The 17,522-nt window shown below is 39.3% G+C and overlaps 1 protein-coding gene across 1 annotated transcript in view; it reads left to right on the forward strand.

Moving 5' to 3' along the window:
* Slip1 (SLo interacting protein 1) overlaps nucleotides 1-17,265 on the forward strand; it is a 234,660-nt gene extending 217,395 nt beyond the window's left edge. The window contains exons 4-13 of the mRNA XM_090179410.1: nucleotides 5,868-6,229; nucleotides 8,020-8,149; nucleotides 11,616-11,714; nucleotides 11,927-11,989; nucleotides 12,110-12,274; nucleotides 13,442-13,771; nucleotides 13,847-14,496; nucleotides 14,572-14,836; nucleotides 14,901-15,268; nucleotides 15,654-17,265. Coding sequence (XP_090035536.1) covers nucleotides 5,868-6,229; nucleotides 8,020-8,149; nucleotides 11,616-11,714; nucleotides 11,927-11,989; nucleotides 12,110-12,274; nucleotides 13,442-13,771; nucleotides 13,847-14,496; nucleotides 14,572-14,836; nucleotides 14,901-15,268; nucleotides 15,654-16,095 — 2,874 coding nt within the window. The 3' untranslated portion in view covers nucleotides 16,096-17,265. The remainder of the gene's footprint in view (nucleotides 1-5,867; nucleotides 6,230-8,019; nucleotides 8,150-11,615; nucleotides 11,715-11,926; nucleotides 11,990-12,109; nucleotides 12,275-13,441; nucleotides 13,772-13,846; nucleotides 14,497-14,571; nucleotides 14,837-14,900; nucleotides 15,269-15,653) is intronic.
* The last annotated feature ends 257 nt before the right edge of the window (nucleotides 17,266-17,522 follow it).

Genomic DNA, 17,522 nt, shown 5'->3' on the forward strand with positions numbered 1-17,522 from the left:
TAAGTTGGCCGTGCTGGTGTACACGGTTACATTTTTATTATAAGGTGTAGTATCTCTTTTTCAGAAAATATTAATAAATTTAACGAAGTTAACTATTTGCATTTTTTATATACTTAAAATACAATTCAACATTTCTTGTACAAAAGAACCAAGCAATACCAAGGGAAAAGTGACGAAACTCTGACAAACTCAACATGAAAATAGAACGCTGCCATAACTGTCTCCACGCATGGCACCGTACCCAACTGGTTTATGACAATTTTAACAAATTATACGTTGATTACATAATAATTAGCCTTTTATCATACGGCCTAGTGTCTATAGAAGAAGGCTTTTAAAAAATGCAATAATATAGGTTTTTATCGTGTCTATGCCTAAATAATTAAGAAACTCGGTCTTTTTATAAGATCAAAGTGTAGTATCTTGTATATAGCGGATATACCTAATTATTAAATTAATTCAATTAATTGAAGTTGTTTTGCCGACCGTAACCGTCGAAAACCACAGTCAGGGTACCATGGGTAAGTATACCAAATGAGTGTTTGTATATATATATATATATATTAGGTGGTTGACGTGCCGTTGCTATGACCACCGTTAAAATATTTTAGTGATCATAATATTCGAAAGTAAATTATCCTTTATCCTTTTTTTACCTTTAATTGATGAATCGGCCTCCGGTAATTAGAAATCTTTATACTGGATAAATATTCAAATATAATTCCTTATCAAAAGAGATGTTGAATTTTTCTCTTTCATTTGGAAATTTTTCCCAAGTCTTTTGGTCGAAACGGACATTCTTGCTTTGACGTGCCGTTGCTATGACCACCGCTAAAATATCTTAGGGGGGAGGGGATCGTAATATACCCTCCCCCTTTTCGGTCGGTCGTATATGTAGTATTAAACAATTCATCACGGGCGAAGAAGTAGAAGCCGCGGAAACGGGAGAATACCGCGAGTGATTATGTAAATTTCCCGCCTCCTTTTTCCATTTTATTTTGAAAGGGAGAACGGAGAAACCCGAGCGGCGTTTTAGCGTTATTTATACGCGCAAAACGAAACTCTGGTCGGCGTTATGGAACCCATTGTACTCCCGGAACTGAGGTGTTCGGATTATAAAATACCCCCTTTTTTCGCAGAGACTGTCTCCGAAGCTATAATGCTACATCTCGTATTCCAGGCACGGATCAAATGCGGTCATTTTGACAATGTCCCGGCAAACTCTCTTCCGCGTCACCCTCCTCCCTCCCCTCGCTCATATTATCAAAAGCTTCACCTCGATTTTGCCCTTTATTGTGACGGTCCTAACGCGATGTTTTCGGTTTGATTATGGACTAACCGCGTATTGTTCTACCAGCCGCTTCTACCATTAGTTTTACATTTGTTGTTATTCTTTCTACGAGGAAATTTCGTGTGCTTTTTGAGTTTTAGTAGCGGCAACGGTTGTTCAATTTCCGGAAAAATAAAACGCGGAAAATTTTCCGGAAAATTTATCGCAAATCGCAAAAATAAAAAATTGAAGCAAATTACTTTTTAAGGGTTTTTAATGTTTTTAACTTTTTATCGATATAAAATGTTTAATATCAGTAAACATACTAACAAACAATTAGACTAATCATGGGATTAAATCTTTTTTATTTATTTCGGAAAAATACGGAAAATTTTCGGGAAAAAGGCCTCGGTCATTTTCCGCGGAAACTTTTCCGACTTACAACACTAGAACGGTCACTTACATAGAATTAGCATAAGTGTATAATATTGTTCTATAAGTCTGTCACTTTGGGAAATATTTTAGTAAGAGCTAGTAACGGAGTGACGTCATCACAAGAAGAAAATCTCCCCCTAGCGAGGCGCTGTCAAGCAAGTGGGAGCAAGCGGACGCAAAACGGCGACGAAGCCCGTTATGCAGTCTGTCTTGTGAATAGCTCTCAGTAAAACCTTTGCATGTGAATAATTGGAAGTGTCACACTTATGTAACAATATTATACACTTATGCTAATACTAGGTAAATGATCGTTCCCACTACTAAAACTCTAAGCACACGAAATTTCCTCGTAGAAAGATAATAACAATTATTCACATGCCAAAGTTTTACTGACAGCTATTCAGAAGACAGACTGAATTACGGGCTTCGTCGCCGTTTTGCGTCCGCTTGCTAACGCGTCACACGTAGCCTTTGACAGCGCCTCGCTAGGGGGAGATTTTCTTCTTGTGATGACGTCACTCCGTTACTAGCTTTCAGTAAAATATTCCCCAAAGTGACAAACTTACAGAACAATATTATAGACTTATGGTATTAGTATGCTCAAGATCGTATTTCGTTAGAAGGATAATCTACTCTAAATTTTAAAGTGTGTCTGTTAATATAAAAGTTACGTTTGGATTAATTTGCAACCAATTTTATGAGGACCAATAACTACTCTTGGGCGTATATTTTTCACATATAGATGATTTTAACTTTAAACCTGTACCAAATAGAAATTTATAAGCGTAAGAAAAAAACCATAAGTGTGATAGATAGTTTGTATTTTTAATGATATTCATTTAAAAAACTAATAGCTTTAACTTTGTTATTTTTAATAAATTGTTGAATGGGAACGTAATAATTAAAATGGTTAATTTTATATTCCAAAAAACAAGCAATAACTCCTCGAAAAACTATCATTAACCGAAATCTTTGTGTCCAAAATTGACGTACGCGTATTTTACTGTGAAATGGTTGCTTAAACTCGCGACTACGGGGTCTATGCTAAGCGTAATAGGGATGTTGTATTTACCGGGTTATATATCTGATGCGGGGAATTATGAATAATTCATAATTGACCTTGGCTAATGCGTTACACTCGCTCCGGTTGGTTTGAAACCCCCAACGGTCCCCAAATATACATACTAAATCCCCTCCAGCATTTGAATAAAGCTCGCGAGATTCAAATTTAACTCCGGGTTTTTCTAAGGCTCGCTAATTATTCCGTACAAGCTTGGATTAACTTATTGTTGTCGAATAATACAGATTATCATTAAATTCAAAACAGCGTTATATTCAAACTTGTTAAGCCTAACCTACGAAGACTCTGAAGGTATAAAAGCCGAGAGAGATTCCATTCTAGGGTCGAGTATTCGGAAGTTTTTTCCTCGGCGTTTAAGATCGACGTTATACCATTAAAAAGCTGAAAAGGGTGCGCCTGGAACGGTGTCGCCATCTACAATTGGGGTTGGATAAAACATTTCCTCCGCCGCGACTAAACGACGCTCCCAGCCTTTGTAGTATATATGGAAGTAGTTCTATATTTACGCTATTTCAGCACCCTCTTTTTAAATATAAGCTCGAGCGCGCGCGGGTTTTTGCTGGGTTTTCTCCCGTTTCGGAAGAGGGAATTTTCTCTAATGCAAAAACTCTTCCTCCTACTTTCCATCTTGCCATCCCTGAAGGGTAAAACGTATATGTATATATAAATATGACTGCATTGCCAGTCCCTCCCGCTTTTAGTGTGGTGGCTGGTGTTTGTATATATAGTGTGTTTAGATGCGAGGGAGCGATTTTCTCTCATCCCACCCACAGTCGTTTATCACGGACTGGCCCTTCACTCCAATCGGGGGAGAATATTCCCCTTCTCCCCGAGGTTCCTCACTACTGAAATAACGATTCCATTCCCTTCAGTAACTACTCTCGCGAAAAATTCTCGCACGCGCGCTCCTTCTACTTGTTTTCTTCGCTCGTTCTCTCTCTCTGTTTTGGATGATTCCTTTAGCTCCGTCTATGCCTCTATGGTCGCGTATACGGATCCTCTCTGAGGATAAATTCAATTTTAATTTCGAATTTAGTGGTATTTTATTTGTGGTAATATTAGTATTTTGTTTTGTGGTAATATTTCCATTGTGTTTGGAGGTAATATTGCCATTTTGTTCGGTGGTAATATTGCCATTTTGTTCGGTGGTAATATTGCCATTTTGTTCGATGGTAATATTGCCATTTTTTTCGATGGTAATATTGCCATTTTTTTCGATGGTAATATTGCCATTTTTTTCGGTGGTAATATTGCCATTTTGTTTGGTGGTAATATTGCCATTTTGTTCGGTGGTAATATTGCCATTTTTTGTGATAATATTTCCATTTTGTTCGATGGTAATATTTCCATTTTGTTCGGTGGTAATATTGCCATTTTGTTTGGTGGTAATATTGCCATTCTGTTTTGTGGTAATATTGACATTTTATTTGGGGTAATATTTCCATTTTGTTTTGTGGTAATATTGACATTTTGTTTTGGTGTAATATTGCCATTTTGAGGCGGTTACAAAATTAAGATAGTGGCAATTCTTTTCGGTCTGTTGATATTTTTAATTTAAGAGACTGTAAATTACCGAAAGCTGTGTTTTAAACTTCTGAATTAATATCTTCCCGAATTGATCTAGATAAATTAATATATATATTTGTCGAAATGTGCTCTATAAAGAATGCCAGGCGGCGAATAAAAAAAAAACTTTTTATTTATAAATCGCAATATTGCCATAATTCACATAAATCCACATGTTTTCCAAATTATTTAAATCAAGACATAATATTCATAATTGATCATCTCGTTTACGCTATACTGAATCTTCTTTTTGCTTTTGGAAAAAGCGTTGAGGTGTGGTCGGTAATATTACTCTCGTAGGAGGCGCTGCGTAGCACTGTGTAGAGATAAAATAAGCTCGTCTGGTGTGCGTTGCCAATGATACGGAGGGACGCGCTAGGATAAGAGCGATGAAGGGAAGCCCCACTTCAGCCTCCCTTTGCACGCGCTTCCATTCTGGCGTAGTATCTCCGGATGGCGCTTGAAGGTCCGAATCCCGCCCGGCGCGCGTTATTGCCCATCTCCGTGTTCCACCCTTCGGATAATTAGCTTTAATTAAAATTCATTAGGAACCCTACCGTACTGGGCAGGTCTTATCATGGACCGGGGGGTTGGGGGGGGGGAGAAATAGGGGACGAGGGATAACTTCCTCCCCCCCCGCCCTCTCCTTATTTACCCTCTCATAGGTGTCGCTACGGGATCCTTTTTAATGACGCTAATGGGATGTGGGGGATGGAAATAATTATTTCCCCCTCCTCCTTATGTTTCCGAAAACGGCTTAATGATGTTCGTATTCAAAAGAATTTTATTTTCTCGTATTTTTTTTCTTCTTAAAATTGCCCTCTTGACAAAAATTAAATTTAAACGCCGGATTATTGCTTAGTTCGAGGCGTAATGTTTATGATTTAAAATTAATTTCCCTTTTTAATTTGAAATGTTATGGTTTCCCTTAAGGCAAATTGTGTGCCCTGATGTAGCATCGAGAAATAACCGCCATGGATGTAGGAAGCTTTTTACATCGGTCGGTGCCAGGCGGGTCGAACACTTTTACAGGCGCTAGTAAGCCAAAAATATACCAAATATTTTTCCGCCTTAATAGACGTCATTGGGATTTTTCAAGAATGTATTTATTTATACCTAGGGAGCATATCTATGTCGAGACGGTTTTTAGCCTTTCTCTCAATCCACCCGTTGGTCCCCCCAGTACGCTCCTCCGCTTAAAATAAAACGAATAGTCCCGGTATTTCATTGGCTGCTTAAAATTTACGTCACCTAACGCGATGGTAATCAAACGCCGGTGACGTTTTGTCTTACCCCCCCCCCCCCCCCGCGCGAGATGGGGGAAAGGCGTTACACGTGCCCGGCGATTGGCGCAACATAATCATTCTTCCTAAATATAAATAAATTCTTGTTTTTTTATTAGTTCAAATAATAATTTAGCGTATTTTAATTTAAGATATTGGTGAACTTTAGCTATAAAGTGAGCACCCTGTACATCTGGAACGTGTCTTAATCGTGTTTTTCTTATCTTTGTAGGTGAACGGCCGGGACATTTCGAAAGCTCGCCACGAGGAGGCGGTGGAAGCCTTCCGAACGGCCAAAGAGCCCATCGTAGTCGAGGTCCTGAGGCGAGAGTCGACGTCCTTGACCAGCCGCAACGGGACGCCGCCTCTGCCGCCGCTGATTAATCACAAAGCGACGGACGACAACTCCAAGAAAATGACCGTCGACGATAATAACGAAGTGACCAGCGCCCCTCGCGGCGGAAACGCCAACTGCGCCAAAGTGGTGGCCCAATCGTCCGCCACGTCGCCCACCCTCTGCGACTCGTGCACCCAAACGGAATGGACGGGCGGGTGGGGAGAAACCCCGCTCGTGCCGTTCCCCCCGCAAAATGGGTACGATCAGCATTTTTAAAAATAATAATATAGCTGACTCTTGGATATATTTATTTCATGAGGACTACAGTCATTTTAATCTCATTAGGATTATATAAAATATCTCTTAGAAAATCTCTTGGCAGAAAATAGGGCGATTAAAATACGTCATTGTAGTGACTTCAAACTATTTCATCGGTTAAATATAACTTCTAAAAAGTAAATGTTCTCTAAGCAGCATAATGTATACATTTAATACCACCAAGTAGAGTAACGCACGTAGTATATTTTCTATATACAGGGTATTTCAAAAGGTTATGCAAAAATGTTAAGGAGTTGTAGGGGTTAGTTGCCTGTTTTTCCCCCATTTTCCTACGATGAGTGAAAAGAGCGCCAGAGCGCTTCAAAGTGTGGCCTACTAGCCCCTGGAAGTAGGCTGCAACAATCACAGTAAAAAGCAGCAGGGACTTTAAATACGGTTAAATTTACTTTGTTACGCTGGTTACCTCGATTTGTTTACAAAGTCCTTTTTTACCTATCACACGAACCCAAACCTTAAAGTTCGCATTTCCCTGCTGCGTACATACATACATACATACATACGTATTTATTTTCCTTTTGATTTTACAAACCCCTTTTGAAACAGGGGGGAAACCATTTAAATATGGATTCCCAGGAGTTGATACAAAAATACAATTTCAGAAATTATTACACACAGACGTAATGTAGACATATAGCTGCTTGGTATTGCGCTTGTTGCAGCCTAATTCCAGGGGCTAGTAGGCCACACTTCGAAGCTCTCTGGCGCTCTTTTGACTCATCGTAGGAAAATGGGAAAAAACAGGCATACTTCTCAACTCACCCACTACAACTCTTTAAAAGTTTTGCATAACCTTTTGAAACACAATGTTTATTGATTCTATCATATGTAACATAATTACTCTTAAGTATGCCTCTGTATAACATTTCCATTGAAAAAAATTCAATGAGACCTTGTTTCACGCGGAACATACATTAATCAGACCCAAAAATGCAAAAATGCTTATAATCCTTGCGCTATTGAAAAGGTTACCATGGAAATGAAATCAGGTGATCGCGAGGCACGAGCTAAACTTGACATGGGCAAAGCCAGAAACGCGCGAGGAATTCTCACTAACTTCCGTTTCCCATCAGTAAAGTTGATGACGCGTATTTTGTCACGGAGTTGTAAGTAACGTAATTTACGTCATATCCCGTGAACAAGGTTTCATTAACGAAAATGCTTTTATGGCATACTTATGAGTGACTATGTTATATATGATTCTATGTATGTTTCGGTAATTTTGCTGGAGATTCACGCCCTTTGTAACTAACTAAATTACATATATTCAACTTTTACGGTCTTACTTCTCCGGTAATGATATCATATATACTTCTGGTTTAACGTAAAAGCATGGGCAATGCTAGAAGCTTTCCTTCCTTATTAAGTGACGCTGGGTTATAAGGCGGAATAGATGAATTAAATACCAGCCGAAATAGTCCTTCGCGACGCGTATACTCTGTAGTGGAAAAGTCATTAGTGGGTTTTTACGCGGTCTGCTATTAGCTATATGAAGTCTCCTTCGTAACAACTCGTTTCCCCAAAATTTAATAGATCTATGGCGTAATGTTGGTCAGTGGAACTGCCTATTTAACCATTATGGTAATTCGTATCGTAAGCAAGGGGAAAGGGGAGGAGAAATCATTGTTATTTGGGCCTTCCTTTTTGAATTGCTAATTTTGTTAGACAAACTGTGTAACGAAATAAAAGTCCTTATTTTTTGTGTTTTTAGAACGGGATATTTGCAATCGTCTCCTCTAAGGTCCGTCTCTCTATTGACCGCTGACGTCATTACCAACTACCAACCGCTAGCCACCCCGGAAGCGGACGATGATGACATAGGCTGCGAAGTCGAATACGAGGTGAGTTCGTGCGCTTTACCATATGATTTTCAAATTCTACATTCAATTCCCATTCGTAATTCTGATTTGGTTACAACTCTCAATTTCATTTCATTTATCGGAAGCGATCCTCATACGAAATCTATTTAACTGTAGAAATTCTATAACTTTCTGTTTAGTATTTCTTAGAATTGTTAATTTTCCGGAAAATTTAAATGCGGAAACATTTCCGGAAATTTTCCTTAAATCGGAAAATAAAAAAATTAAATATATATTACTTTTTAAGGGTTTTTATTCTAGACTAGTCTAGTGGTTTAGTTTTACTTTTGGATTCGACATAATTAGGTGAAAACGCTGCGAAATTTAGATTAAGCTAATCATCAAATAAAAACTTTTTTTTTCGGAAAAATACGGAATATTTCCCGAAAAAAGACCTCGGTAAATTTTCCGGAATTTTTTCCGAATTACAACCCTACTATTTCATCTGTAAGGCTTCAAAACGAAATAGATTTGATCTTTTGCGCTAGCCGTTTAGGTGAAAAAAATAGATCTCTTATATTTTATTACAAATCAAATACGATTTGACAAGAATTCCAATATTTTCTCACTAACATGTCAAACGTAACCTTGGGGTCATCCTTTCGCTGTCCTCTAAGTTCTTTCGGAAATTCGTGAACCCTTATGGCGACTCACTGACCCGAACGTCCATCTTTTATTATTCGAACGACCTCTACCATTTTCCCGCCATTCACAGCGCTGCGAGAAAGGAGTTGTTCCTCCCGCGGCGAATTATTTTTTGTGTCCATCCAGTTACTATGGCAACACTTATTGACAAGCGCTAAAGACACGATGATCGAAGAGCTCCCATTATTAAGCTTCTTTTATAGTGTACATATATATATAGAAAGTATATTTTCGTTTGTAACGTGTGTAACGATTTTTATACTTCGCAACTATTGGTTTCGCATTTGTTAGCCTTTCCAGGCCTGTCGAAAAGTTCGGGTTTGTTTATAGGGCGAGATCCCCTCCGTGGCACGTAATCACTTCCCAGAATCCCGGTTCGTATGATAAATATCACAGATCATTAAAGGAAAATAACTAAAATAAACCCCATTGTTTTAATATATTGCATTTGTTATAGAGATAGAAACGTAAATGTTTTTAACAAATCCCTTTAAAGGCTCTTAACGGAGCAACGAACCATTATTTTCGAATTTATAGCTTTCCCTTAATTTGATTTAAAGCTTTTGTGATAAGCACAAGCAAGCGCGCTTATTGATTGATATAAATAAATTCCGCCCGAATGTAAATACTTTCCGCCTGAATATTAATATTTTCCGCCCGAATGTAAATACTTTCCGCCTGAATATTACTCAATTCCGTCCGAATGTAAATACTTTCCGCCTGAATATTAATCAATTCCGCCCGAATGTAAATACTTTCCGCCTGAATATTAATAAATTCCGCCCGAATGTAAATACTTTCCGCCTGAATATTAATAAATTCCGCCCGAATGTAAATACTTTCCGCCTGAATATTAATAAATTCCGCCCGAATGTAAATACTTTCCGCCGGAATATTAATAAATTCCGCCCAAATATAAATAAATTCCGCCCGATTGTGAATAGATTCCGCCCGATTGTGAATATTTTCCGCTCGAATTTAAATACTTCCCTGTCGAATGTAAATACTTTCCCCCTCGAATTTAAATACTCATAATATAATATAATATAATATAAAACGCTTGTTTAAAATATATTAAATTACCTGTAAATAACAATAATCACTATGTTAAATTCGCGTTATAAATTTAAACCGCCATCAGTCTGGTAGCTAAGGCCGGTAGCTCTGTAATGAAAAATATTTGGAAGCATAAAAAATCCTTTTCACGCGCCTGCTTTGCGCGAAGGAAAAGTAAATTGAAGGCAGTAGAAAAATAAGTCTGCCGTAATCCGCCGGGATTCGAGGCTGGAGATGAGAAGCGGGAGGCGCGCGCAAACGATACGTTTCGCTAACGACCCTCTGCGACGCCCCCTGCCGCCGTTCGTGAGCAAAATTCATTTTGGTCGGGATTTAAATGCATCGTGTAAAAAAAATTCATCTAGAGCGTTGCGTGCCTGCGCGGATTTTTTTTCTTCGTCTTCTTTAAAGAAATGAAAATCGGAAAAATATCTAGAGATAAAAAGAAGTATTAATTTCATAGAAAGGGTTTACAGACAATCTTCCGAAGAAAGTCTGGCGAGCCTAGTTTTATTATTTATTTTTTAAGACGGTTTTCTTGTCACAAGAGGCACTTTTTAGATAATATAAAATAATTTTTTCCCATTTGTTTTACCGCCTACGAACGATACATTTTCGGGTACTTAATTAAAAGTAAATAATGTTATAAAATAGGTGCTTAAATAAACCCCTCTCTGATTGTCTTGCCCCCTTTTGAAAAATGCTGCCAGATCTATGCGTAGAGAATTCTCAGCTTCGTCCGTATAAAGAGAAACCATAGACAAACCGGTTATATGTCCAGTCGCAGCAGCACAAACTTTATAATCAGCTATGAATTATCTTTTATTTAAAGAATTATTTGATTATTTTTCTTCATACAACCTAGAATTTAATTATGTCTACTGTCGGGAGAATGAATGCTCGAAAAATAAGCTCAAATTTCCCTGTACAGTGGCGCCAAACATTTTTAAAGCCAAAGGCAAGAGCGGCCAGAGCTGCAAAAGTTGGTGTTCCAAACCAAATACCTGTGGTTATATTCCCTTTAAGAAATATTTTAGTACGAGTATTTATTCGTTAGATATATTTACGTTATTCAAGTTAAGAAAGATATATTTTAAAAGATATATTTTGAAAGATAATAATAATAATAATATAATATAATAATAATAATAATAATAATAATATGTTTTAAAAGATACGTTTTAAAAGATACGTTTTAAAAGATACGTTTTAAAAGATACGTTTTAAAAGATACGTTTTAAAAGATATGTTTTAAAAGATATTTTTTAAAAGATATATTTATTAAAATATATCAATTTTTTCCATTACAAATAAAAAACCAAGCTTCTACAGGGTGTTTAGCGTAAGATGCGATATGTTTTTCGAAATTGTATCTCAGATAAGCAAAGATGGGTTTCCCGTTCTTAGTATTATTGGATAAGTTTACATCTACGAATTGAAACGTAACTGATCCCTTTAAGAGGCGTAGCGTAAGGAAAAACAGACTTCACCCTCCCCGGCGGCCTTTTATTTTATGAAAAGCGATCCGGGTATGGGTCGAATTGACCATATCCGAATAGATGGAACGCGATCTTAGACCTATACAACAGAAAAGGGGTTTTTCAGTTTTTTTATCTGACCGAGTACGTGGGCGACGTGCTTCAATTTTCCTAATCACATCCAACATTATCCGCGCCAGAATAAACGCGGAAAAGGAGACGATATATTAATATTTTATTGGCTTCCTCCTCTATCCCTCTCTCTACAGGAAGTGACGCTAAGGCGGAGTTCCAGCACGGAGAAATTGGGTCTCACTCTTTGCTACGGCGCTCCGGACGATTCGGACACGGATATTTACGTTAGCGAGGTAAGATTGGTTACGCGGACAATAATAGATCGGGTACACTACGTCGTGTCGTCTTCCGTGTGGGAAATGCCGATGCTGTCGAGGGCTATTTTTGGGGGAAAAGGGTGAAAGTTCACGAAGGGAACGCGAATGGTTTTCGTCCTTCTATCCGGAGAGGGTTGTTGGCCCTTTCAACGGTTCCTGCGTTTTCAATTACTTTTTCTGGTTTTTAGGTGGAACCGCTGAGCGTAGCGGGAAAAGACGGTCGAATAATCGAAGGGGATCAGCTTCTACAGGTGCGAATGCGGTCGGATAATCGATTATATCGCCTACTCAATCGATACGACTAATCGATTTTTCTTTGGTTCCTCTCCTCCCTCGCCGTGTGGTGTCGCTATCTCCGTTGTTATCTTTAGATTAACGGCATCGAAGTGCGGAATCGCGAGCAGGCCGTGTCCCTGTTCTCCGAGAAGCGATCGGACGTGACCTTGTTGGTGGCCAGACCCCAGCAGGGTCCCAACGACGACGAGGACGATGACGACGACGCCAGCGACCTCTGTCGAAGTCACAACGCTTTAATTGTGAGACTCCATCCTATTTTTTAATTAGGGATGCACCGATATATCGGTCGATATATCAACCTATTTTTTTAATTTCGGTATTGGCCAATATCGGCTTAAGCGAAGCCGATATTGGCCGATACTAGAATAAAATGTTCAGAAAAAACATTTAAAAATAGGATAATTCTCTATGAACTAATGATAATATTTTATTTTATTGGCCGCGCCACGGACGCCAGACTTCAGAAGCTAGAGCATACCTTTTTTTAGACAGAGGTTACTAGTTTAAACAAATAAAAAACAACGGTATTCGATTTGTGATAGAAAATATGTATCAAGTAAAATGAAAAGAAACATATTCGAATATGTTCTTACAAACCTTTTTTCATGAAAAATTAGAATAAAATGGTATGACAGTACTCGGCGTTTTTTGAGGTCGAGTACTCCAACTCGACTTCGAATAAGTAATTGGAGAATACTCGTCGATTACCGAGTGCCAAAAAATTGCATATTCGGGTACTCGATTACTCGAATAAGCTGCTCTCTAAACTCGTCGAGTATTTGTTTTTTTTCTATCCTCGTTGCTTCAAAGTTCAAAGAGGAGTTTTTACAACTTTTTGGGTTGCAATAAACGGTACCTATAAAGTTGTGGAAACTGGTTCATTTAAATTAAAGGAATATTTTTCAGCATTGAAAATTACTTTATAACCCTTTTAATTTAAATTTAATAATTACTTGAATAAAACCAGCTCCTAATCAAGTACTCGATAACCCGACTCGTTAAAAATATTACTCAAGGTTTTCTTTAGTTACTTGACTCGAATAAGAGAAAGTTTCCCCTCAATCAAGTGCTCTATTACTAGACTCAACTTCAATATTATTCGACTCGAATACTCGATGAAAATACTCGATAGCCGACTCGATTGACTAAAGCCACTAATCGCACAGCCTATACTGAACCGTCTTTCACACTGATTTTATCACACACTACTGTTAATATCATACACTTTGTTAATATCGGCCACGAATAGCCGATATATCAGCCGGCTGATATACTGGCTGTACCAATATCGGTACATCCCTAGTTTTAATACTCTTTATCTTGTATCTCAACTCCTTAAGGGTATTCTTAACTCGTAAGAACTCGCAAATTTTACTTTATTGGAGATAACTTTATTTTGCGCGAAGGAGGAAGATGAGTTGGAGGACGAGCTGGAAGAGGTTGCGGGTCAACACGAGAAAGACAGCGGCGTCGGACGGACGGACGAAAGCACCAGGAACGATGAAAGTTCCGAGGAGAATTTGGAGCATTTAGACGCTGTGGTAGCGGGACCGGGAAGCGACGCGCTGGACGCGGCTTGTACATCCGGTATGACTACCGGAAATGACGTTACGGTGTCCGCCTCCGATTGTGAGCGATTCCGGGAGCAGCTGGAGTTGAAATGCGCCAGTACTTCTACCACTAACTTAGACATGATTCTTAAGAAACCAGCGGCTAATCAAACCAAGACGAATGCGGTAAGTGTTCTTCGGGATGAGAAATTGGTAATATTTTATAGACCATAAGTTGTAATATTTGGGATACATTTTTAGCCAAACCCGATCGGCAGATATCAGTCGGACGCTAGTTTGGACCGGGAGATGGCGTTGCTCAACAAGGAGATGGAACACATTCAGTTGGAATGCGAGTCCCTAGTCCATCGGCACATGTCCGAATCCCAGAAGAAAACCAACCATACGTCGTCTCCTTCGTCGTCTTGCCATACTCGCGGTAGCGACTCTATCGCCGGCGACCAGTTGTACGTCAACTTAGTCGACCTCCAGAATCAAATGCGCGTCGGCCGGACGTCGGTCAACTCGAGCGCGTCCACGCACGTTCCTTCCTCCAGCGGCCAGCCACTGCCCTCCGTCGGCGCCTCCACCGAAGACCTCGTCTCGGCGGAAAGCAATAAACCGCCTTCGATTCGTTCCAGGCTGCAGGCCATGAGCAAAAAGGAAGCCGTCGAGAGGTGGGTCAAGAGCATGGTCTTCGGTCGAGGAAGGCACGGGTCCGTCTCGTCGCCTTCCCGCCAACACCACCAGAACAATAGCGAACAAGAGCGTGACAGCGCCTATAATACGGGCGGGTCGACTCCCTTGACGCTAGAATTAAGTCCCCTGGTCCTCAACACGGGACAGACTGGCGAAAAAAAAATGACGGTTGTGTCTCATCACGGCTCCATGATGTCTCTAGTATCTCCCAGGTAACTTTCTAAGTTAACTTAAATTTTAATTATTTCGTAGGTGATACTTAAGATCGGTATTTGGATTATTTTCAGAATGGAAGACAAAGGCACTCAGCTCCAAGAATCTGACGTCGCTAGTATTTTTAGCTGCGACAGTTGTCGTCGATGCTGTCGAGCCCTGCTTCAGCAACAACAATCGGAAAACTTTTACCAAGATTCCATCAGGAGACGTTTATCTCCGGATTTGACCAGAAACCACGGTTCCAACATGCACCAACCTTCGAACAGACGCCACAGAGCGGCCAGTGACGAAGGATCTAGTCGAGGATCCGCCCTAGGATCCAAAGATGACTTACACGTAAGTCATATACCCGCTGTCTAAAACACGCGGCCGAATTTGACATCGTTTCAATGTCATTCAGTATTCCGAGAAAAACAAAAACTACGTGACGTTCCACCCTTGCACGACCATGTACACGAACCAGGCCAATCTGCAGCACACAATCTGGCTTCAACAGCAGCTATTCCGAGACGCCCTTCAAGCGAGGGAGTCGACGCAACCCACCCCTACCGTCAATAAGAAACCACCTTTAACCCCGACCAACGGATGCCGGAGAAGCGGCTCTACTGGCGGAGCGTCCAGCGGGATGGTCGTTCTAGCGTCGCCCCCTACGCCGCTTATCAGAAGCGGACTGACCAGTTGTCCCTCGAGTCCGTCGAAAGGAAACACGCCCGTTCTGGAAGATGTCAAGATGGAATGGAAAGTCAAAAGGAGAGCCGACGGAACTCGGTGAGTTAGACTTTTTGTTCAGAACATAATGACAAGCTTATTTTACGCATATTCCAATGGGGTTATGCTTTCTTTACACGGCTTAGCCTTTATTTTTACTTAAATCCGCTGGCCAGTGATGTTGCGTTTCACTATTGACCCTTTAAACCGCGTGCTTGGCACTCGTGTTGTACCTTGATCACGCAATATTATGGCACCATGGTTCGATTCCTAAAAAAGCGACTATTTTGAACGTTACAATGCTTTGCCTTCGGTACTTCCAAAGTTTACTCCCGCTAGATTTATAATTAATGCACGTTTTTAGTGGCATTGTAGTGCCTTGGTTTTGGTGTCCCCGAATTTTTAGAATCGACTTATAAAAATTGGCCCCTCCTACTTTGTTAAGATACATCGCTCGAAGACCGGCCAGGAACAAGATCCTGAAGGAACGGGCGCTGAAAATCAACGAGGAACGAACGGGTCTGACGACGGACGACGACGCCATGTCCGAGTTGAAAGTGGGACGCTATTGGTCCAAGGAAGAACGCAAAAGACACTTGGAGAGAGCCAGAGACCGGAAAAGGAAGGAAATGCAATTGAGAACGAATCGGCTGACGTCGGTTGGTAGCGCGACTCAAGAACGCCAGAACGGCGACGAAAACGTAGACGACTTAGTCGCCGTGAACAACCGACCCATCACCATCCTGGAACTGTCCCAGAAGAAGATGCTGAAGAGGAAAGGACGCGCCGTTTTCGACGACTTCACCACCGTTCAGGAAGTCCTGGCTCACGGTAACAAAGTTCAGGGCTCAAAAACATTGGGTCTCCTGTCCGTCACAACCGTTTGAGACTTCTTAGGAGGGTGCTTTTCATTTATACCAACAACAACAACAACACCACCAACCAGACTCGCGAATATAATGTACATTAATATTAGGGCCTCTTCTTTGCTATTTTAGGACGTGACGTTTCAAAATATATCTATATTAATACTTCGCGAAAGGTACGCAAAAATAAAATGACTTTAGGTTTACTAAACAACGATTCGTTTTCGTAGAAGTCATTTTTTCATCCCCGTATGTGTCGTGGAAATCAGTTGAGATTAAAGTCCCAGAGAATTCGTTTTGTCGTTGCGAACAATCGACTAATCGTAGTCACCCAGTGTTTTAGTAGATAACGATCTGAAAACGGCCAACTAGGCAACTTCCGGATATCCGAGATTGGTTCTGTTTGGTTTCAATCACCGCCCCTCCGAAGACAAAGTTCAGCGCGCTTTCACACAATCAAAATATTTATTTCCAATGAAATTTTACGAGTCATTAACATCTTAAAGGGAAATTTGTTACTTATTTTGCTTGGCTAATATAACTTAAAAGTAATTGGAGACATACTGACACGCTCGTAAGAGAGGACTTACGTATATGGTAATATTGTATGTCCATTAATAGCCAGTCCCATGAAAGATAATTATTATTAAGTTAAAATTAACGAATACCCCATTTTTTTAGGATGTAAAAGATAATTTTATAATTAATATTAATATACATTTTCAGTATTTTAAAAAAAAAGTAAATATATTTGAGATGTGTATATACTGATATAAAAAGTGTAAATAAATTAAGATGATAAAATGTTTCATTGAGTAAAAGAAATGGGAGAAAAAAGTTCCTGAAATTTCGTGAATCAAAGAAACCGAAGTAAATTCAAATACTTCCGGAAAAATGACTATTATTATCGGATACATAACATTCGTTCCAAAAACAGTTTTTTTAGTTTTTAATGTAAATAAGTTTCAGGCTCGGAACAACGAAGAGTATATTTTAAAAATAAAGGAGAAATTAACTGAACCCCAATTTCAAGGTTAATTAAGAGAGCGTGTCAGTTATAATTGTTCCTTTGAATAAAGATAAAATTAAACCATTCAACGTGTACTATTGTGTAAATTTATGGGAAAAAAAAACAAATATACAAAAAAAACCTTTGTACAGTAAAATAAAATAAAAAAATACCAATTGAAACGGATGATATTAGTACAAAAACTTCATTTATTTACAGTTTTACAAAGCACTCAGGCCGATTATTAATATAGTATTAATATTTATTATTTAAATTGATATTCATAAACTAAAAATAGTGCTTCTCTCCTCTCCCCCCTTTTCCGGTTTATCTAGTTTTGGGCTACTTTTGATTCTGAGCAAATTAAAATATTTTAAGTTCTTTTTCAGATGTATAAATGTTCGTTAATTTTTAATTTTCGATATATGGTTCCCCAGAT

This window comes from Leiobunum rupestre, chromosome 6 (assembly GCF_980474605.1).
Source record: "Leiobunum rupestre chromosome 6, qqLeiRupe1.1.hap1, whole genome shotgun sequence".
In the NCBI taxonomy this organism is placed as follows: domain Eukaryota; kingdom Metazoa; phylum Arthropoda; class Arachnida; order Opiliones; family Sclerosomatidae; genus Leiobunum; species Leiobunum rupestre.